Source organism: Apodemus sylvaticus, chromosome 7, assembly GCF_947179515.1.
Source record: "Apodemus sylvaticus chromosome 7, mApoSyl1.1, whole genome shotgun sequence".
Lineage (NCBI taxonomy): Eukaryota > Metazoa > Chordata > Mammalia > Rodentia > Muridae > Apodemus > Apodemus sylvaticus.
Window position 1 is genome coordinate 19431839 of NC_067478.1, and position 23208 is coordinate 19455046.

Here is a 23208-nt window from a genome sequence, read left to right on the forward strand (position 1 = left end):
GGCTGTCCTGGGCTCTATAGACCAGGCTGGCCTCGAACTCAGAAATCCGCCTGCCTCTGCCTCCCAGAGTGCTGGGATTACAGGCGTGCCCCACCACCATCCAGCAAATAATGGTTATTTTTAAGAGGCTCAAAATTAGTTAAAATACTCTTTCTGAAATCTCCTTGAGAAGAACCTGAAGTCATGCTCTGGTAGGTTGCGATCACATGTTTGTTTGGAACACTGCGAAAGTTCAAAGGTAGCTGGTTTCTGGAAGTGCTTAGTGGCTAGTCTGCACAGCTGGTGTAGCAGCAGCCTTGGAGTCTTTGCCTTGCATTTACTGTGGTTGGTTGTTTCTCTGTTTGAATTTGTAGTTTCAAAAGTTATTTCATACAGGTGTTTGATTCTTTCCAGGTAAAGATAATAATTGAAGTAAGTTTTCAGTTATTCCAGGAATATGCTGTCAAATGATACCAGATTACGTGGTGAAAATGGATTTCCTGATGATGAGGGGATTCAGGAAAGCTTGGATTAAGTATATAGAATGAAGAGTTAAGAGACTGGGCCAGAGTCTGATGCATCCATTTAATTAGCTGTGTAACCTTAGGATGGAATTGATTTTCTTCAGCTCTTCAGTTTTGTTGTCAACAAAATGGGAATCATCAGGGCACCAGGATTTGATAAATGTATTGTAGATGCTTAGTGCAATTACTAACAGCTGAGTACTTGGGAAGCACCATCGTGAAATGAATCTTAGGACGTCACAGTCTCCTCGGCTTCAGAGATGTCCTTCAGTGGATATTGAGTCCAATTTGAAGCCGTGCAGAGACTGACGCCAGCACTGAATTGTTATTTGTAAGGTGATTTGACTGCACGGGTCCCTGACTCCTGCCTGCCCCCTTATCACTCAGACATGCTTACCTGAGTGTGACACACATGACCAAAGGACAAGCCTTTGGTGCCAGGGAGCAGTTCCTGTCCATAAAGATCACATTTGCTTTATTGGCTTTGAAGACAGGTCAGCAGCAGGATCAGTCGCTCCCAGAATATTGCCCAGAGAATGTGGAGATGCTGTGAAAATAGTTATCATATTTTTATTTTTTGTTTTTTAAATTGATTTACTTTTATGTTTCTCTATTTATGTATCTGGTGCCTATGGAGGTCAGAAGAGGGCTGGAGTTACAGATAGTTGTGAGCCACCCTGGAGTTCTGGGAATTGAACCTAGGTCCTCTAGAAAAAACAACTTAGGTTGTCCTCTGCAAGAACAGCCAGATTTCTAAACCTCTGAGCCGTCTCTGGTCCCAGCTAGAGGGATCTTGATGTTCAAAAGAAATTCAAGAACTTTTCCTAGTCTATTGTCCTTTTCTGCCAGCATGCTAATCTACATTAAAAATGTAGTTTTCTTTTAACAAGCAGTCCTGGTAGCTTTTGTTGTCATTTCTTTATAGCATGTGTTAGACCTGTCTATCTGCCTTTGCCTTAAAATCCTCTCCATGTGTTCTCATCCTTCCTGAAATTCATCTTTCTGCAAACAGTGTGGACCAGACAATGTGACACTCATAAATTCATTCTTCAGATGTTTAAGAATTCATACATCTCCATTGTCATTAATTGCAAAATTATTTTGCTTTAGTCCCTTGTGGATTTATTAGGGATCATGTCTTTTCCTTATAGCTCATACCCTAAGTTCTATGGGGTTAATATTTTAAAATATTCTTATTTCTTATTAGTTAGTTTTGAGATGGGGCTGGCTGTGTGGCACTGGCTTATGAGGAAGCTAGGTAGCCAGCCTAGTCCCATTGTCTCCAGCTCTGGCCACCCAAGTGCTAGCTTCCCAGTGTGTGCCTGTCGTCAGGCCTTTGGGATTTTGCTCCCGTTTTTATTTTATGATACCATAATAATACCAGTTTCTCCTCAAAAGCATTTTTCTTCCTTTTCAGTTTGCCCAAAATAGGTCTTTGGTACAGACTCAGACATTGTGTTTCCTCCAGTGTGGACCAAGAATCCAAACCTCATTCTTCAATGTCAACCATTCACCTTGCTGTCCATCTTTCTCCTTTATCATTCCAGCCTTTATTTATAGTACATAAGGGAAACGATACCATATATGTAGACTAGGGTGATTTTTGTTTGTTTGCTTGTTTGCTTGTTTTGGGTCTTTAGAGATAATATCTCAAGTTTCTCTTCAGTAATTACTGCAAATGATTTAGAAGGAAGGGATGTTGGTAGGTTCAATAACTCTTGGTTGGCTCTTTGAATTATATCAAATGCAAAGTACAGAAATAAACAAAGTGTCTCTCCCATTCAAACAAAGGTCACACCTGCTTAAATAAAGGGTCACACTAGTGCTGTGTCATACCACCACAAGCAAAGGGGCCTAGCGTCGCCCAGAGCCAGTTTGCTTGACACATATCAGTAAAAAAATGCGTGCTGACTATAAGATACATTTCTTCTTTCTGATAATTAACAAAGGATTCAAAAATTGGTGTTGTGCTTCTGTTCCTTAGAGCATGAATTAATGATGCTTTTCCATAATTATGACAAAAACCTTGCTTGGATTGCCCCTGTTAGAGCATCAGGCTTTAGGTGCCCGTCAGGACTGCCCATGGAATTGTCACACACACAGATGCTTGTACAGTGTGACTGTTTGGTGTTAGTCTCTCTTGTAGACTCCAGAGATACATTAGTGAACTAATAGAGTTATTAGATGAATAACAAACTGGACTTTAGACTGTGAAGAATACTGAGGGGAAAGCAGGGACGAAAGGACTGGGGAGAGTAGAGAGGAGGGCGGGAAGAGTCTAAAACAGTGGTTGGTGCACTCTCACTGAGGGAGACGAAGCTGCAAGCTCCGGACCATAACATCTATGCGGAAGGTAAAATGAGGTGGTGTAAAACTAAGAGGAAGAGTAAGGACTCTCCTTGTCCCTGCAGTATATACTCACAGAAATGAAAACATTCCCACAACAGCTCACACACATATGTCATAGTAGCACTGTACATAATAACCAGAAGGTAGAACACCACAAATGTCCCTCAGTGGACGACTGAACAAAACATACCCACACAGTAGAGCCTTACTGGTAAGGTCCCTGATGTAAGGAAAACACATGAGCAGGAGTCTGTTTCTTACTGCCAGGGCTAGGGGAGAGGAGATCCAGGGTGTGACTGTAAGTGGGGGTCTGTTTTGGTCTTTGTTTGTTTGTTTGTTTGAGACACTTGGAACTCGCTGTAGATAAGGCTGGCCTCAAACTTAGAGATCTCCTGTGTCCTGAGTGCTGGGAGTACTGACTGCTTTCTTGTCAGGCTGATGAGAAGGATTTTGAGTTGATTGTGGAAGGTTTGTGACTAGACTGAGGGAATCCTATACTTAGGAGGGTGAATTTATGGTTCATGAACTAGTTTTGAAAAAGGAATTGCCATATGTAAAGATGTAAAGCAAGCCTAAGCAAACTATAATTCCTGTTTGAATTATTTACATTTTGGTAAGTATCTTATAGTAATTTTTAGTAAGGTCAGAGAGAAGAGTCTACATCACAGCTGGAAAACCAGGCCCCACAAAACTTAGCTTTTGTATAAATAATTTATGCTGTCTTGAAAACATTACCAGCCTTTTGTTAGGAGTCACCTAAATACCATCTTTCAAAGCTACCTGGATTCAAATGTTGTTCCTCCCCACGCTCCATGAAATAAGTGGTTTCTGGGTTTGTATGCTGTTAGGTTACAATAAAAAAATACAGCACAGCTGCCTTCTCCATGCACACATTGAGTCACCACAGTTTCAGCAGCTCTGTTCCATTAATCAGACTGCTGTAAAACATCTCTAAATTCTCAGTCTCATTCTCTTTATTGCCATGATAAGTCTGGTAATAAACAGTTTACAGAAGTAGTACTGTCCTCACGTCGCTAGGAAATGGAATACTATATAGCTGTAAATATTTTTTTCTCAATGAATATTTAATTCTCTAGGGAAAGGTAGTTCCTTCTGTGGAGATGTAGGACAGTCTTGTGGTAGGTTTGTTTTGAGATATGGTCTTACTGTATACCTCTGGCTAACTTGTAACTCACAGAGATTTGCCTGTCTCTTCTTCCTAAATGCTGAGATCAAAAGTTTGCACCACCATGCCCAGCTTGGTTGGTTGGTTGTTTTGAAAAGATGATTTTTCAAAATATAAGAAAGGAGGCTACAGTGCATGCCTTTGGATTCTAGGATGAAAGATAGCCTTATGAGCATTTTAGATTCATTATCATGGACATGTATTACTTTCCTAATTTAATGAGTTCTTATTTGCAAATTCTTACTTAGGAAAAACTGCTCCCTAAAGTGCCAAGGACAGCAGTGTGGCCAGCCCTTAGCTGTGCAACAGAAACCGTCTATAATTGACTTGACTTGTGATAGTTAATTTAAGGTGTTCATCATCAGTCAAAGCCCTGGCTGACAGTGTGACAGTATGGGAGTAAAGATTAGGTTTCTTCATCTGAAAACCTTTACTAGATTCCTTGCACTCAGCAGCAAAATCTAGTGGATCCAGGGAAAAAGAAGGGGTTGGGGGACAATCAGCATATAGTGCTGAACACAGTGTTGAACAGCCCTGTGTCCTTAACCTTACAGCAGCGCAGAGCTAGGGAACTGAGAAATACTGTCCCTTGCTATGAGGGAGTCAGGAAAATTTAAGACTGTAACACTGTACTAAGGGAATTCATACCTTTGTCTTCCAGGTTTCAGCACAAAATGAACATAATTAGGGAAAATAAGGACCTGGCATGTTTCTACACAACCAAGCACTCCTGGAGGGGAAAGTAAGTATCCTTGGCTTTTACCTAGCTGAGCTTTGGGTTTTTTTTTTTGTTTTTTTTTTTTTTGTTTGTTTTGGTTTTGGTTTTTCGAGACAGGGTTTCTCTATATAGCCCTGGCTGTCCTGGAACTCAGAAATCCGCCTACCTCTGCCTCCCAAGTGCTGGGATTAAAGGCGTGCACCACCACTGCCTGGCTTTTTCTGAACTTCTATATAGAATCGTTTCAGTCCCATGTCAGTTCTTTAATGGTGAGGCACAGCCCAACAGTCCTCTTGGGCTTTCTCTGCTGAAAAGCTGTGTACACATTTTAAGTGTATATGTCACATTGGAAATGCATTGTTGTTCCCTTTTGTTTTGATCTTTCTAGATTTTTCTTTTAAAAAAAAAATTGAAAAGTAACAAGAGAAGGTCAAGCCCTTGTGGCTTGGGTTGCTACAGTGTTGCTGTTGCCAGCCTGTGCTCCTGGGTTGCCAACTGCATTGACAGAGGCTGGCCTGTGAAGCAACTGTTTGCCTCTGCTGAGGTTTGGAGCTTTTAAAAAGACTGTGTTTATTTAATTACTTATTTGAATAAAATTTTTTATTAGAATAAACTTTTTCCTTGAATGGAAACAGTATCATTTCATGTTTATATTTGTTTTAGTTGGACCAAGATGTCCTTGTGTGTTCCCGCCCCTTGGGTGATGGTAATTCCTTCCCTATAGATTATTGTAAAGATTAAATGAGGTGATTCTGAGTGAATGAAGGCTTTGAAATTATGTCTTAAGTACATTGATATTCACTGATCGGAGTTCCTTAACTGTTAGAAAAGCAGCACAGTCCCTGGTTGTTCTAAGAAACACTGATTAGTGCATCTGCACATCTCCATTTGACAGACAGGTGACCACAGAGCACAGTTCTCTGAGGTGGGTCATGAGTAAGCACAGTGTGTGTGCATAGCTTCTGGTCTGACTCTTGGCTTCTCATTCTTTGGTTGGTGGTGTGGTGGCCTCTTGGGTAGCCCAGGATTTGAACACTAGTGTTCCCCACTTACCTTAGCAAATTCACTAATTTTGAAAGATCTATTGCTTGGACTTGTTTTCTGTTAATTTTTTGCTTTATGAACTTACATACTGTGTGTGTGCCCCCTCACAGTTTCTTTGAGCAAAGTTAGAGAAAATTGGTGTGTACAAGATAGTGTGAATATCATCTACCCATTTTTTAATTTAGTTGTCTCTCTGATTGCTCAACTGTAGAAATTCTTTAAACACAAATTCTATACTAGGTAATTGTTTGGCATGTATCATTCCAGTTCTGAGGGATGCCCTGTACAACTCTAGTGATGCTGTTCTATGAAGTACACAGTTCTTAATTCTGATGAAATCTAGCTTATCTCCTTTTGTGTCTCTTGTTCTTTTTGTCATTTGTAAGAAGCTATTGCTTAATCTAAGGTTAAAATGGGTTTTCTTCTGTGACTTTTATAACTTTAATTTTGAATTAATTTTATATGGTGTGCAATGAAGATCTACTTATACCTGAATCACTTGTTGAAAAGAAAAGACCATTCTTTTCCCATTGAGTGTTTGACACCCTTGTCAAAAGTCATTTGACCAAATGTGAATTCTCAGTTTGATTCCATTGATCTGGATACCCATCTGGGATAAAGTCCCTAACATGTTGCTTTGATTTAATGTAGCTTTGTACCCTTTGAGACTGGGAGGTACGAGACTGCAACCTCAGCGTTATGTTGACTATTCTGCGTTTCTTGTACTGCTATATCGATTTTTTCAGTGAGTTATTAATCTCCCTACAAGTGGCCGGGGTTTTAGTAGCGTTGAGCATCTGTCTATTGGAGGGTGCCTCTCCTCAGCAGAGCTAGTGCTTCCCACCCATGAACAGAAGACCTTCCTTTCAACAGGTTTTCTTTTCAATCCCCTTTCCTCAGATGGTGGTTTCCATTGACTGTGTGCATTGTGCAGCACTAAAATCCATTATACTTACTTATTTTCTGGCCAGTTTGAATCTGTGTTTAAAATATTCTTCAACAGTCTTAACATAAAAAAAATAAAAACACGATTCAAAATTTTATTTTTAGTTGCTAGTTAAACCTTTTCTCTAAAATTGTATTTATATAACACATTCTCCATGTGATTTTTTTTCTTTTCTTTTTTTTCTTTCCTTTCCTTTCCTTTTCTTTTTCCTTTTCTTTTCTGAGTTCGGGCTTGTTTTAAGAGACTTTGGACCCATGCACATTGCTATCCCAGCTCTACCATCTGGGGAAATTTACTGCTTGTGGCAGTCAAATGAATACATTTCTCTGCTTTTTCCTCACATGCCTCATGTAGAGATAACCTTCCAGGCTGTGCCTCAGATGTGTCATGTGACCGATTTCTGTACCTTTGTGCCAGTCCCATTGGGCCTCACTCCCAGGTGCTTCCTGGTCTTCTGAGTAGAGGGTTGTTGGCTGTGAGGATAGACCCGGCTGACCAAGCAGCTTTTCCTCTCTGCTTGGTTTCCCCACTTGAGAAGTCCATACATCATTTAATTACTTGTTTCTTCTGAGAACAAGAAAGGGAGATTACAGGGGGTAAAAGCACTTTTCTGCCATGAAGAAAGATTTCCTCTTTGGCTTAAGCAAGCCAATTTAGGCAGGAAGGAAGGTACAGATGTTCAGCTAAAGTGGAAGTGCAGATTCACTGTGGAAAACTTCAAAGTAATCCGTTGTTTTTTTCTAGATGGAATTTACAAGTACGGACTGCTTATGGATTGGTCAGTGTTTGTTGGTAGAGCAGGTGCTGTAATTTTGAGTGGGACTTCAGTATCCAAACAGGATTTTAAGCACAGTATGGTAGGAAATTTGACATTTGGTCTGAAATCTAGTGACAGATGCTCACATTAGAGACAGTCGTCATGACTGACCCCAGAGCAGGATAGGGTGGGGGGCTTGGGGTAGGAGAGTGAGGAAAGTGAATCCGGCACTGTGTTGTGCTTATGTTCGGAAAGAAGCTGGACAAGAGAAGAGATGCCTTTTTCTTTGCTCTTTACAACATAAAAAGAAATTTTCAAGTCCAAATAAAACTACCACAAATCCCCAGGTTGCTAAAGCTACCCATAGGGAGAAGAAAGCAAGTGGCCTCATGAACCTGACTTCACACTGCAGCGCTGTAGTGACTGAAGTAGCAGGACCCTGGCCTGAAAGCAGAACTTTGGAGCGGAGTAGAGGCAGGGCATAACCCTAGCTCTAGCATCCATGGTGGGCTAGGTTGAGGAGGGATGGTCTTCACAGTGCACAGTGCTGGGAAACTGGATGTGCACAGACAGAGGTAAGACTGCACCTCCTCTTACCAGTTAGAAAAACCAATTCCAAGTGAATTGGAAAGCTCAATACAGGGCTTAAAACAAAATTTTGAGAAGAAAACACAGAAATATTTTAAGGTATTGAAATGGCCAGGATTTGGGGGGACAGGCAGAATAGAGTAACAAGACCTTTAAAGCACAGGAAAAGGAAGCAAAATAAACACATGGCATCAAACTGAAAACCTGCTACAAAGCAAGAGGAAACAGCGACGAGCTACAGAATGGGAGAATGTAGCTGCAAATTATTCAATTGATGGGGGGTGGGGGATTAATAGTCTGAATATGTAAGGAACTCCAGGAACCAAACAGACGAAAAAGCAGGGACAAAAGCACTACGTAGTCATTTTAAAAACATGCAGAGGGCCACACGCGTGGGAAAAACGCTCATGGTCATTAATCATCAGGGAAATGTAAATATCATTTCACCATAGTAAGAATGGCTATTACCGGGAAAACTAAAGGCAGGTCCTGGGGAGGACAGATAGGAAATGGCCCTTAGACTGTTGGTTGGAATATAAATTAGTATAGTTAAGAGAGGTCTTTAAAAATGTCAAAGCAAAACTATTACAGGATACAGGTAACCTGCTATTGGGTATATAAATGAGACAACTTGAAGAAAATAAATAAACATCTTCACTCTCATGCTTATTTTACACAGCCTAGGAATGGTGCATTGTAAGTACCCATGGACAGGCCGATGTGCAAGTGTGGTGGTGCATACACACAGTGGGGTATCATTCAGGTGCAGAAAGAATGAAGTTGTCATTGGTGACATGAATAGAACTGAAGAGCTCAGTAAGCCAGGCATAGAAGAGAGGTGGGTACCATGTGGAGCTCAGACAGGTGGATTCTTAAGAAATTCGTCTTGTGGAAGTACTTACCACAAGTTTATGAGCGGGAAGAATGAGAAATGGCCCTCCAGTGGGCACTTAGGAATAAGACATCCTTGTAGAGCACTTCTGTAGCACACTTGAGGCTTGGCTTGCCCTCCCTGCATCAGGAGTTGGAGTGCATAGTGGCACGTTTCGGGATAATAGTAATGTATTTCAAAACAGCCAGGAGGATTTCCAGTGTAAAGCTATGACAGATGTTCAGGAGATGGATATGTATACTCTGGTTTGAGCCTTATATAATACGCATATGTATTGAAATATTACATGACATATAAAATATAGCATCAGTTAAAATTAATGCAGATGTGATAGCAGCTAATTCTTGGGACATTTTTAGACCTGTAATTGCTATTCTTTTCACTCACAAAATGAAATCAATTCTGTAGTCTTAGTGCTTGTTTTTTTTTTTTCATGTATGCATATGTAGTGTGTGTGTGTATGTGTGTGTGCATTCATGTGGAGGTCCAAGGTTGACATCAGAAATTAGCCTCCAATTCTCTTTCATCGTAGTTAGTGGGGCAGGGTCTGGTCTCTCAGTGAAACCCAGATCCGGCTGTTAGGACTAGTCTCCCTCGCCAGCTTGGGCTGCATATCCCTTGTCTCCTGGGGCTGGGTGGACAGGCAGGTTGCCATTTGACCCAGCACTTACTGCTCTCGGGGCAAGTGCTTAACCACGCAGAGCTTAGCGACAGCCCCTCCCTGGCCCTCTTAGCCTACTTCCGGATGGCAGAGAATCTGGGTTTTCACACTCAGATGTTATTCTAGAAAATAGCTGTTTTGAATTATTTCTATTGATTTCATTTTATATTTCAGTCAAATATCAGTTTTAGAAGCCACGTGTTTCTTTTAGTTCCCAGTAATTAATGAATTCTTTGATGTTTTATGACTAGCTATGGACATAAGTCCTTGCCTACTTCACCAGTCACCTGATTTGACCTTAGGGAGAAATGTGTTCTGTTTGAAGAAAATAGTTTTATTCTTTAGTTTCTTGTTCTACTTTAGACTTAAACATTTTGAGGGAAAATACGGAATGAATTTTATCCATGATAAAAAATTCACATCCTATCATTTTCTTTTTGCCCATATGGAAATAACTTTGGCATTATTATTATATGGTATGCTGGTTAGAAAAAAAATGGACAATAAAGAAACAAAAATACGATGTTGTTTGTTTTTAATGCCCGTAAAGTTCAACTGTGTTAATCATATATTCCTGGTTGTGTGCCCTTCAGTGAAGTTATGGTTGATTACCAGGGCCTATGCTCTTAAAGAAAGCGGACTTCTTTTCTCAGCAGCTATTAGTTAAATTAGCAGTGGTTTCTTTGAATGAGGTGGGTCCACTTGATGCCCATTTCTGCTTTCCATATTGGATTTGGCATGGCTTGAGCTTACACAGGTTTGTATATGTCACAGTTGCTGTTAGTTTACTATATGAAGCTGACCTGTTGAGTCTGGAAGACACCATTTCCTTTTAGCCACTCACCATCTTTGGCTCTTCATTCTTCCCACTCCCTATCCCACAATGCTCCCAGAACCTTGAAAGAAGGGGCTTTGATATACATGTGTCATTTGGGACTGAGCTTTCCAGTTTCCTGCTTTTAGCACCATAACCCGTTGTAGGTCCTGTGTTAGTCACCATCTTCTTCAAATAGAAGCTTCTCTTGGGAGGATTGGGAGATGGCACTCATCTATAGGTGTAAGACTCTGGCGTTAAGGCAGGTTTACTCTTTCGCCTATTTAATAGAATAATAGTAGTAGGCTCCTTTAAAGCCCATGGCTTGCCTAGTCTCAGGTTCTTGGTTTCATGCCATGGAGTGGGTCTTCAGTCCACTTAGGTAGTTGGGTTACTCCTGTAACAGTTGGACCAGCCTTGTAAGTGGGCGTTTCTTGCCAGGCCACCCCTCACTGTGGCTCACACAGTCACATCTGGGTAAGACTGATGCCTGCTGTTCCTCTCCTGTAGTGTATGCAGCACCTCTAAACACTGTGGAAACTAGCCAGTCATAAAGCTTCCAGGCCGGTACCAGCTTGATACTTCCATGTTCTGTTGGCTCCAGTTCATAGTGTCTCCAGCAGTAGGGCTTCACTGTCAGGCTGGAAGGTAGCCAAGAGCAGTGGCATAGACCCCTAAATATTGTAGGCTATTTCAGCGCACTTGGTTACTCTGTCTCTGCTGGAAGCATGATGGTTCCTCTTGAGTCTAATAGTAGCTTTTGGTTATTGGACTGAACATCTCTTTTTTAAAAAGGCACTTGTTTTATGTATATGAGTAGTCTGTCTTCAGACACACCAGAAGAGGACATCAGAACCCATTACAGATGGTTGGGAGCCACCATGTGGTTGCTGGGAATTGAACTCAGGACCTCTGGAAGAGCAGACAGTGCTCTTAACTGCTGAGCCAGCTCTCCAGCCCTCGTACACTTTCTTTTCTTTTTTTTTTTTTAAGTATAAAACAGTTAAAAGCTCTGGCTCTCTCGCTCTCTCTCTCCCTCCCTCCCTCTCCCTCTCTTTCTTTCTCTCTCTCTCCTTCTCTCTCCCCTCTCTCCTCTCTTTCTGCCATTCTCTGCCTCCACTACCCCATTAATTCCCCATCCTCTGTCCTAAATAAACTCTACTCTATACCAAAAAAAATAAATAAAAATAAAAATAAATAAAAAAATAAAACAGTTAAAAGCAGGAAAACTTAGAGGTCTGGAAACTATTTGATTTATTTTAGTGCCCATTTTTATAATACAAGTATTACTGAATATGAGTATTTTCAATAGTTATTAGTCATGAAGAGTTTGGGTGGTTTTATTTTTTTGCTCTCCTAATTGAACTTTGCTTCTCTGAAACTACTTGGTTGTTACTCATTTTTGCTTTAAAAGCAGGCCAGTGTCTCGGTCTTCCCTGTCGAGTTGCTGGGTTAAGTATCAGAGTTCAGATGCTTCCATTACCCTTCTCCACTTAAAGCTTGGGCGTTGCTGCTTCTCCACTGCTGAGTCTGGGGTTTTGGACGGTGTCAGTCTCCACAGCTTTCCGATGCTCTTCTGTGCAGTGATTCTTCTTAATTTTGAAATTTATCTGCATAGGCATGTAGGAGATATTTTTTCTTTATTCTGTGTCTATGGCGGTGAATTTTTTTGATCCTAGTTTTTTTCTTACATTTTCTTATTCTGACTACTGTGTTGCTCATTTTTGTTTTATATCTAAAGAGCTGTCTTTATTTCTAAATGTTCTTTTTCTAGTTAAATTTTTGCTTTTGTCAGCGTGAGCCCCTCTTCGTCAGTGTTCCTGATAATTGTAGTAGTCTTTCTCGTTTGGGTGTGCTGCTTTCCGGAAGGGCAGCGAGAAGTGAAGGCTGCTTCCTCCATGTCTAACGTTGCAGCGCAGACTGCCCGTTGCTTACGTTGGAATTAACGTTCCCTTGTGAGCTGTGCTGAGCAGTTGCCAGCCGTCCTTCCCTCCTTCCCATTGTGGTTTTGATGAAAGAATACTTCAAAAGAATTAGCCATTTGCAGTGTTTTGTTAAAAGAGAAATGTCCTATTTAGAGTTCTTCTAGCATCCTGGCTAGTGCCTTACCAACTTAATTTGTGCTAACATTACCATGTTTGTCCAGAGGTCATTTGTCTGTCCTTCCTGCCTTCCTTCCTTCCTTCCTTCCTTCCTTCCTTCCTTCCTTCTTTCCTTCCTTTCTTTCTTTCTTTTTGGATTTGGTTTTTTTGAGACAGGGTTTCTCTGTTTAGCTCTGGCTGTCCTGGAACTCACTCTGTAAAACAGGTTGGCCTCGAACTCAGAAATCCACCGGCCTCTGCCCCCCAGAGTGCTAGGATTATAGGCGTGCGCCACCACCGCCCGGCCCTTCCTTCTTTCTTAAAAATAAATAAACATAACTTTTCTTTGTTTTTATTTCATGTGCATTAGTATTTTGCCTACATGTATGACTGTGTGAGGGTATCAGATGCCCTGGAACTGGAGTTACACAGACAGCTGAGAGCTGCCACGTGGGTGCTAGGAACTGAACCCAGGGGCTCTGAAAGAGCAGCCAGTGCTCTTAACCACTGAGCCATCTTTCCAGCCCCAAGGTCATATTTTTATGTAGGAATATTAATAGTTCCCACTAAAATAAGTGACTGGTGGATTTTAATTTTTATAACATTTTAGGACATTAAATTTGAAAATATAAAAATAAACTATTTAATCACCATTGAACCGTTGATCAGCCAACATGCTTCTATTCATTTTGTTTAAATATCATATGTATTTTCATAAAAAATTGTTGCTTAAAACTAAATGTAAGCATGTCTTTCCTTGTAGGTATAAGCGAGTCTTTTCAGTTGGAACCCATGCAGTTACTACATATAATCCCAATACCTTAGAAGTAACAAATCAGGTAATTTTAATAGAAGTTGTTGAGGGTTTATGTGAACCTTTGAAAGTCAACATTGCAGCCCACTTTATCTGCTAAAGCCAGCAGTTCAGAAGAGAAGTGTCAGTCTGAAGATGACTGTGTATACGTGATGCTTTGTGCTCAGGACCAGAAGTAAAGAAACGAGTCGTATGTGCGTGTGTGTGTGTGTGTGTGTGTGTGTGTGTGTGTGTGTGTGTGAGAGAGAGAGAGAGAGAGAGAGAGAGAGAGAGAGAGAGCGCACGCATGTGCACATCCTTCCTAGGCATTCAAGGGAATGACTTTCGCATGATACTATTTCTAGCCATCTCCTCTAGAAAGTCCCTTTCTAAAGTTGTTACTGTTATTAGCATATTAGTTATTAGTATTATTGTTCACAGACTTTCCAAAGAACTAGAAGTACTTGTTTGTAAAGGCAAGACTAATTGAACATGAATAAGTGAACATGCTTAAATATAGTCCAGTTTAATTCTAAATTAGACATGTTTTGTAGATTGTCTTTCTTAATGAGTACAATCATGAAATGTTATTCCCTAATTCTTTTCACTTACTTAAGTTGCTTTATATTAACATAGTTTAGTTTTTTTGTTACCGGCTCTGATAATTAAAAGCCTTTAAGAGAACTTGAATTATAGAGTTGCTATCCGTGCTGCTCCTCACTCCTCAGACTGCAGCGTTTATAAAATGGTGTTCCTTTAAGCGGAGAATATGGAATGAAAGAGGTGAAAATAAACAGTGCACCTGTCACCTCAGGGCTGAAGTTAAAAGCTTCCTTCTTTTTGCCAGTGGCCTTATGGAGACATTTGCAGCATCAGCCCTGTTGGGAAAGGACAAGGAACAGAGTTCAACCTCACATTTCGTAAAGGCAGCGGGAAAAAGTCAGAAACGTTGAAGTTCTCCACAGAGCACAGAACAGAGCTGCTTACGGAAGCTTTGGTGAGAAGACCCTTGTCACAAACCTGGTCTGTCTCGCTCCTGGAAGTGAGCTGCCTACCTTAAGTCTGGAGACGGAGTTCTAGCCCTGTGTCCACTCCTCTGCTTTATATTAATTAACCTTTAACTCGACACTGAAACCTTTTCTTTCCCATTAAAAAAAAAGACCAACCAGGAAATCCTCTATATTTAAGTGTATTAGTCTTTTTAGATGTGTATACATGAGGAAGCACTGTCTCTTTAATCTGTTTTACTCATCAGTGAAGCTTCACAATCTTTACTAACTGTCATTAAACTGTAAGTTTCCTAACTGTTTATTATCATGATCACGGAGTTGTGATCACCTGGCTGGGGTGGGAACGGTTGGCTCAGGAGCCTTCCTTACCAAGCTGTCCTCACACACTGTGCTGTGTTTTCTTTCAGAGATTTAGAACTGACTTTGCAGAGGGAAAAATCACAGGAAGGGTAAGATTTGACATTTATTGGTGTTCATTCTGATGTGAGTAACTGTTGCCTTCATTGTAGAAATCATTCCATAATTACAGCAAACAAAAGCAAATGCAACCTTAATGCCTCTCAGCAGAAGAAAAACATGAATGTGGTTTAGCAGGAACCACCAAATATAGAGAAACAAATTTCAGACTTATTTTTGTCAAATAAGAAAAAATTCTCTAAGAACCCAGAGCATTCAAAGTGGTGTAGGGGCTAGAGAGCCGGCTGAGCAGTAGAGACACCCGTTTTTCCTGCAGAGGACGGGGTTTGGTTCCTAGCTCCTGCAGAGCTTACTACGATCCAGAGCTCTAGTCCAGGTTCCAAGGATCAGATAACCCACTTCTGACCGGCACTGGCACTAGACACGCACATGATACACAGACTCACACATGTAAAATAAATAAATCTATAAGCAGTGCAGTCAGTCAGGTGCTGCTTAGAGTCCTGGGTACACAGTGGTAGTGTGGGTGGCCTTGAAGCAGTTTGCTTTGTTGAAGGCTTGAGGTTTAGGAGGTTTGGTGCTGTCTTTCTGCATGCTCCTGTCTTGGGTCTGGTTTGTATGAAAGCCCAGAGTGGTGCTAGCAGCTTTGAGAAAAACCATATTGCTTAGTGGAGTCCTGACTGTTCCAGCCAGGCCTCTCCATTAAACCAGAGATTTCCAGGGAGTGGGGATGGGAGGACTTTAGGATTTTCTCATGATACATCACATTTTTCCTCCTCCCCACCTCCCCCAAAGGACAGGGTTTCTCTGTGTATCCCTGTACTGGAACTCACTCTGTAGACCAGGCTGGCCTCGAACTCAGAAATCCACCTGTCTCTGCCTCCCAAGTGCTGGGATTAAAGGCATGTGCCACCACCGCCCGGCAATACATCACATTTCTTAACTGTGCATGGGTTTTACCTTTATCTGCACTTTTTTTCCCTGGCATTGGAGATTAAATCTAAGGCCAAGCTCCAGCTGCAGCCCTCAGGTTTTAAAGTTTAAAACAGAGACAGGGTCTAATTAAGTTCACAGATGGCCTTGACCTTACTTAGTAGCCCAGGCAGATGATTTCCCTCCTCAGCCTTCCAGGTAATGGGGATCACAGACCTGCACCACAGCATGGCTGTTTCTCCTTTTCTAATGGAGAAAAGAAAGCCTTATATTCTAGCACTTCTGGAAACCATTGTCTCTTGCTAACGTTTTAGGAAGTGGACTCTGTTATGCTCATAAGCATAGACATAATTGGGCAGGCTCTCCTTATTAAACGCTTGTCTCCCCAGGAGCATTTTTCTGTTGAGTTTAAGCCCCCCAAGCTTTGCTCATTTTAATGGTAGCCCTTGGCTGGCTGCCCAGGAGCCATGTCAAAGGATTTCGTGTCAGCTGACAAGCTGTGCATTTATCAGAACTGAGGAGCTTCTGTTGGGTTTCCGTGACACAGCCTGGTGTGCCTATTGGAATTATCCCAGGTGAATTTTCTGTGTCTCTGTTTGGATGACAGCTACTTTCGAAACTCAGCAGTTTTATCTTTTAGCTCCCTTTTGTATTGGTTGAGGTAGAAACAGTATTACCAGGGGATTCTACACCTGCACCGCTCCAGAACATGGCAGGGCCTCCCCTTCAAATGCTGAGCTAAGCAGCTCCATTACATAAGTTGAATTTGGTCTGAGTCCTGCTGGCACCTTGGATATACTCCAGATTATGGTCTTTCAAACTCTCAGCAATAGTTCTTAGAGATAATAATACATTCCATCAGCAGACGCTATCAGCTGAGAGGAATGGAGACAATCCTGTAGAGTGAGTTTGGTGTTTTGACAAGCCTAATTGAAAAGCACCATTGTGCTGGGAAGCTGGCTCGGTGGGTGAAAGTACTTGCTGTGCAAGCCCAAGACCTGAATTCAGAGCCCTTCTCTCCCACCAATACCCAAAAAGCCAAGCTTATAACCCCAGCACTAGGAGGTAAAGACAGGGGCTTCTTGGAGATTTCTGGCCAGCCAAGGTAGTCAGTCAGTAAGATCCAGGATCCCTGAGAGACCCTGTCACAATTAGGTACACAGAAAAAGACAGCCAGTTGATCTCTTGCCTTCACGTGCATATACACAGGCACATGAAGCCACCAAGCATATGAATACAGACATACAAGAAAAGACAACCACCACATTTGGTACCCTTCCTGCTGGAGAGGTATGGTGTTGATCTGCCTTCTGTCAACCGTCACCAGGGCCCTGACTGTCTTCTTGAGTGATATAGACACTTTTATCTTTTCTACAGAGTTCTTTGTATGGAGCTATAGAACAGTGTGCTGAGGCCACGGGTGTGAGCTGGGCCCGTGAATGTCGTTGTTGAGTTGTTAGGTGTTGGGAGTGTTCCTGACGGCAGAGCCCTGCTTCTTGCTGAACACCTGTGATACAGTTTCTCTTGGTGTCAAAAAATAGTGTTTGTGAGCAACCAACCAGCTTATTTTTACTTTAAGAATGGTGTAGTGCATTCTTCACACAGGGTAGGACACTGGCGTCAGAATGTAGAGGAGGAAATTCATTTTATAGCTTGCATGTTGTTTTCTCTTTCTCTGTCTCCCACTTCATTCATTTACATTCGTTTCCTTCTGTGCCACATAATTTTCCTTAGTTTCATTAAATCTTTTTTGAAAGATGAGACTAGAGGTGGGGGAAGGAGAACCACAAGAATGCTGTTGAAACATGTCTAAGCACATTACATGCTGATTAAATAATAGAAACATAGAAAGAAAAACTGAAGAGTAAAAGGACCTTGGTGGGTCACGCTGCTCACGCGGTGCCCGTCTAGTCTGATTTGCAAAGGGATCTCATCATTCATCCCAGGGCACTGTGCTCGCTAGTGTGATCAGAACTCAAAGATAACCTCTCAGTTATGATTAAGAAATCATACCACTAGCCGGGCAGTGGTGGCGCACACCTGTGATCCCAGCACTCTGGGAGGCAGAGGCAGGCAGATCTACAGAGTGAGTTCCAGGACAGCCAGGGCTATAGAGAAACCCTATCTCCAAAAAAACCAGATCCAAAACAAAAAAAAAAAAAGAAAGAAAGAAAGAAAGAAAGAAAGAAAGAAAGAAAGAAAGAAAGAAAGAAAGAAAGAAAGAAAGAAAGAAAGAAATCATACCACTGGTAAAATTTTGGCTTCATAAATTTTGGGGGAGTATAGATAAATTGTATGTTAATGTACTGGGCCAACAACATAAAGTCATTACATTTTTTTTATTTCACTTCTTTTTTTTAAAATTAGGTATTTTCTTTATTTACATTTAAAATGTTATCCCCTTTCCTGGTTTCCCCTCTGAAAACCCCCCATCCCACCCCCCTCACCATCCCACCCACTCCAGCTTCCCTGTCCTTAGCATTCCCCTACACTGGGGCATCGAGCCTTCTTAGGACCAAGGGCCTCTCCTTCCTTTGATGTCCAACAAGGCCATCCTCTGCTACATATGCAGCTGGAGCCACGGGTCCCTCCATGTGTACTCTGTGGTTGGTGGTTTAATCCCTGGGACTCTGGGGTTACTGGTTGGTTCATATTGTTGTTCCTCCTGTGGGGCTGCAAGGTCCTTCAGCTCCTTGGGTCCTTTCTCTAGCTCCTCCATTGGGAACCCTGTGCTCAGTCCAATAGTTGGCCAAGAGCATCCGCCTCTGTATTTGTCAGGCACTGTCAGAGCCTCTCAGGAGACAGCTATATCAGGCTCCTGTCAGTAAGCACTTGTTGGCATCCACAATAGTGTCTGGGTTTGGTGACTGTATATGGGATGGATCCCCAGGTGGAGCAGTCTCAGGATGGCCTTTCCTTAGTGTCTGTTCCACACTTTCTCTCTGTATCTTCCCCATGGGGATTTTGTTAAGTCTTTAAATGTAATACTATGACTTCCCCAGAAATTGAACTTAATCAACAGTTAAAATCCTTTTCCTTAGAAAATTAACTCAGAATGCATGTCTTTGTCTATTTAATGTTCCCTCTGGGGCATGGCCATGTGTCATGTGTGATTTTAGGGCCTTGTTTTGGGGGTAGGGCTTTATGCTGTGTATTGTTTATTGGTTGGTTTATTTTTTTTTTTTTGTCTGTTTTGTATTTTTCTGCTCTGTTTGACTTTTGAAACAGGGTCTGGCGCTGTTGCTTCTTTTGCCCTGGAACTCCTGGGCCCAAGCAATCCTCCTGCCTCATCCTCTGAAGTGTCTGGACCACAGGCACATGCTTTTGCCAGCTAGATTTCCTCTTGTTTCCTCTTTCCACTTAGGGGGTATTTTAAAATTCTTTCACAACACATTGTAAACCTAGGTCTGTGCTAATTAAGGAAGAACATAGTGTCCTCAGTTAGTACAAACATTCTTAATGAAACCAACAGCCCTACACTCTTCCCAGTCTCCCTAGGTAAGTTTCACAACCTGACAGTTTGTGTAGAAGCTGTTAAAACTTTGATTGTTTATATTGTTGGTCCTTTCAGCAGTAACTATTTTATGGCATGCTTAAATTTGAACCTGAAGGTAACATTGTGCTTCTCTCTAGAGATATAACTGTTATAAGCATCACTGGAGTGATACAAGGAAACCTGTGATTTTGGAAGTAACTCCTGGAGGCTTTGACCAAATAAATCCTGTAACCAACAGAGTGCTGTGTTCCTATGATTATAGGAATATTGAAGGCTTCGTAGATCTCTCTGATTATCAGGGAGGATTTTGTATACTGTATGGAGGATTTAGTAGATTGGTAAGTAGTTTTTGTAAAACAACATTTTCAAAGGGATATAACTGGAGTCTGGGAAGATAGCTCACCAGCGAAGTACCTGAGGACCTGAGATAGATCTGCAGAGAACAGTTAAAAATCGTAGTTGGGTGTGGGGTACATTTGTCCCAGCTCTGGACAGACAGAAAGACAGGCAGGGGCTTAAGTGGACTGTGCTTGAGGAGCAGCACGTGAGGTTGTCTTCTGCTTCCACCTGAACTTGTTTGAAGAAAGTAGCTTTCACACTTGACCGTATGGGTATCTTCTGGGAGGAAGTGTGCTGTCAGGCAGGCAGGCTGTGATGTCACAGATACCTAAGGTTAGTCCCCTTTTCTCCAAAATGAAGAGAATAATATGCACACTATGTAGTCTACCTGTGTGCATGTGTACTTGTCTGATGACTTGGTGAGGTAATTTATATAAGATGCTTCACACTGAGTAGCATTCCATAAATGGCGCTGTAGTTTTTACCAGGATCATGTCATACCTGAAAGTTTCTAAGCTTTCTTTGAAAAATGTAATTTAGAAATCTTAGTTCTAGGGACTGTCCTCTGTTGACCTGTTTATACTATGAAATGTGAGTGTGCAGGCCTTCAAGTCTGGAGCAGGCAGCATGGTATTGTTTTGTTATTTTGAGTTAATAGGAAAAGGGGAGATACCAGACACTGCGTGAAATGCTGAAACCCTGTTTATTACACAGTACTGTGGATAGGATCATCTTGTAGAGTCTTCCTTTCCTTAATAAAGTTTAAGCTGGCAGCCTCACATGGGAGCACTCGTGTCTGTGATCGGAATAGCCTACCCACACATTTTTCTTGTCAGTCTTAGTTCCTGCAGCCATCTTAGTGTCCAGGAAACATGTTCCTAAAATTTAGTGTTCTGTGGATACAATACCCCAGGTAGCAGAGCAGAGCAGTACAGATCACTTCAATGCGTAAGATGGTAGATGGTAGCCAAAGGAGAGCGAACACGGTGATGGGCATGCAGACAGCCTCATTTATAACATGCAGTCTGCTCTCAGCCCTTTCCGCCTTAGGCTTTCTGTGTTGATGGAGTCCATCCTGGTTTCCCTCATTTGGAAAACACAGGATGGATATTTTCTTGAGTGGAGACATACAAAACATGAATGCCCAAAGGGAAAAAAAAACTTGTTTCCCCCCATTTTAAAGTAACTTAAGGTCTCCTGTCCAAATGCCGCCTCCTCCCTGGACTGCAGACCTTTGCTGTGATTGACCTCTTGGTGGGAAGTATGCCTAATTCAGTCATGTGACAGCCTGTCACAGTTACTCAGCCAGACTTTATGGTGGAGCAATACCTGTTAGGACATTCTTTTTTATTGCCAGCACATTTTATTGTTTAATGATAGGAAGAAGAGTTCATGTAACTTATCTCCTAAGTACAGTTGGCTCAGTCTCCATGGTTTCTCCATCCTCGCATCAGCCATCTAGGGATCAGAATAGTAAGGAAAAGTTTGCACCTGACTAAATGTTGACAGAACTTTTCAGTGGCCATTCCCTAAACAGAATAGCACACTAATGTAGTGTAACATGTGTACTCAGTATTGTAAGGATTCAGAGATGGTTTAAACTGTACAGAGAAAACATAGACTGCAAGTAAGCACTGTACTGCTTCAGAGACTTTAGCATCTGTAGATACAGAGGTCCTGGGCCCAGACCATCTCATATACTGAGGGATAGCATTGAATTGTTTTGTATAGTTTTGTAAAAGCTACTAACCGAAATGAATCATTCACAACAAATGTAATACTGTAACAGATTTAGTTAGCCAATCTTTAATTCCTTTGTGTTTGTGGTAGGAATAAAGTCATGTTTATAAACATGACCTAAGCAGGATTTCTCAACAAAAAGAGCTATAACTTTCTTTTCTGGCCAAAACAAAAATCTTAGTGGGTCATTTCCACCCTATCCCTTGCAATGTATCTAATGTAGTTCTGGTCTCCAGGCACCTAGTGCAAATCTTTTCTCTTAGCTGTGTAGCATAACATTCACTGTTGGTTTGTAGCATCAGTGCACAATGATTATAAACATTCAAATATTCTTTAACGTAATTTTGCAAAAAAAAAACCACTGTCTAAAATAGTTCAGTGCAGAGCTGCCTTGATTGAAATGAAATGCTACCCCACAATGCCCACCTATCTTCATAGGCTTGGGGTTCCTCCTTGGAAGGTGGCATGCTGTTTGGTACAAGTGGTGGTTGATAACCAGACTCTGAGCAAAGTTACAGGATAATGCCTGTTGGCTGAGTTGGCTTATAGCTTCATATTGCAAACTATGTATTTTTAAGTTTAGTATTTGCCTTTTAACCACAATATACTATTTACTTACCCAGTATATTTTGTTGCCTTTATTCTTAAAATTGTTATATTAATCTCTTTCATTTGTGTTAAGTAAATACGGTCCTGTTTTAGTTGTTTGATTCCTGACATAGAAATTTAAAAATCTGTGCAGCATTTATTTGCATCAGAGCAAAGAGAAGAGATCATTAAAAGTGCAATAGAACATGCTGGCAACTACATAGGTATCTCCCTGCGGATCAGGAAGGAACCACTGGAATTTGAGCAATATTTAAATCTTCGTTTTGGAAAATACAGCACTGATGAATCTATCACATCTTTGGCAGAGTTTGTGGTCCAAAAAATATCTCCTAGACATTCGGTAAGAGATGTGTGTTGAATATAAAAAATTGTTCTGTTGTTTTTGACAGTTTTCTTTAATAACCTTTTTTTGTTTTGTTTTGTTTTCATTTTTCAAGATAGGGTTTCTCTATATAGCCCTTGCTGTCCTGGTACTCAGAAATCCACCTGCCTCTGCCTCCCAAGTGCTGGAATTAAAGGCGTGTACCACCACTACCCGGCTCTTTAATAACTTTTAAACATATTTCCATTTTACTGTTTGAAGGAACCTGTGAAAAGAGTTCTGGCAGTCACAGAAACATGCTTAGTAGAACGGGATCCTGCAACCTACAACATTGCAACACTGAAGCCCTTGGGAGAAGTGAGTAAGCCTGCTTGGCTTAAGTAACCAGCTCCCTATCGATAAACTTGAGTTTCTGTTTTAATATTTACTGGTTTCTAAGGAACAAGAAGCAGACTGGCATGGTAGCTTACACTCATGAGCTTAGCACTTGAAGGGGCCAGCTTCAGCTACATATCCAGTCCAAGGCTAGCCTGGTCTACATGAGGCCCTGTCTCAAAAATCCGCTACAACAACAAAAGTGAATGAGAAACGAACATGATCTGTGTTTAATTATCAACCTTTTATTTATTAGTTTTAAGACAATGGAGACTATAAACATTACCTTCCTAATATACAAAGAATGGAACATTTATTTCCATAGTTGCATATGAAATTTGAATGAAACTTTTAAACAATTCTTAAATTCTGATATTATAAGCAGATTACATTTTGTGAATAATGACTTTACAAGAAAAAAATGATACCTGATTTTTACAATGAAATACTATAGATCTAAACATTTAGGGGTTTGGGTAAACTTTTTATTTGAATTTTGTTTTTCTTAGGTATTTGCATTGGTTTGTGACTCAGAAAACCCACAACTTTTTACCATTGAGTTTATAAAAGGGCAAGTTCGGAAATACTCCTCAACAGAAAGGTACTTGTGTGTGTGTGAGTGTGCGTGTTTTTTA

At 41.2% G+C, this 23208-nt stretch overlaps 1 protein-coding gene across 1 annotated transcript in view; it reads left to right on the plus strand.

The window, feature by feature from the left end:
* Dnajc13 (DnaJ heat shock protein family (Hsp40) member C13) overlaps window positions 1-23208 on the plus strand; it is a 106870-nt gene that overhangs the window by 11894 nt on the left and 71768 nt on the right. Inside the window, exons 2-9 of the mRNA XM_052187468.1 lie at window positions 4700-4780; window positions 13303-13378; window positions 14180-14329; window positions 14750-14791; window positions 19326-19526; window positions 22010-22216; window positions 22460-22555; window positions 23083-23174. Coding sequence (XP_052043428.1) covers window positions 4713-4780; window positions 13303-13378; window positions 14180-14329; window positions 14750-14791; window positions 19326-19526; window positions 22010-22216; window positions 22460-22555; window positions 23083-23174 — 932 coding nt within the window. The 5' untranslated portion in view covers window positions 4700-4712. The remainder of the gene's footprint in view (window positions 1-4699; window positions 4781-13302; window positions 13379-14179; window positions 14330-14749; window positions 14792-19325; window positions 19527-22009; window positions 22217-22459; window positions 22556-23082; window positions 23175-23208) is intronic.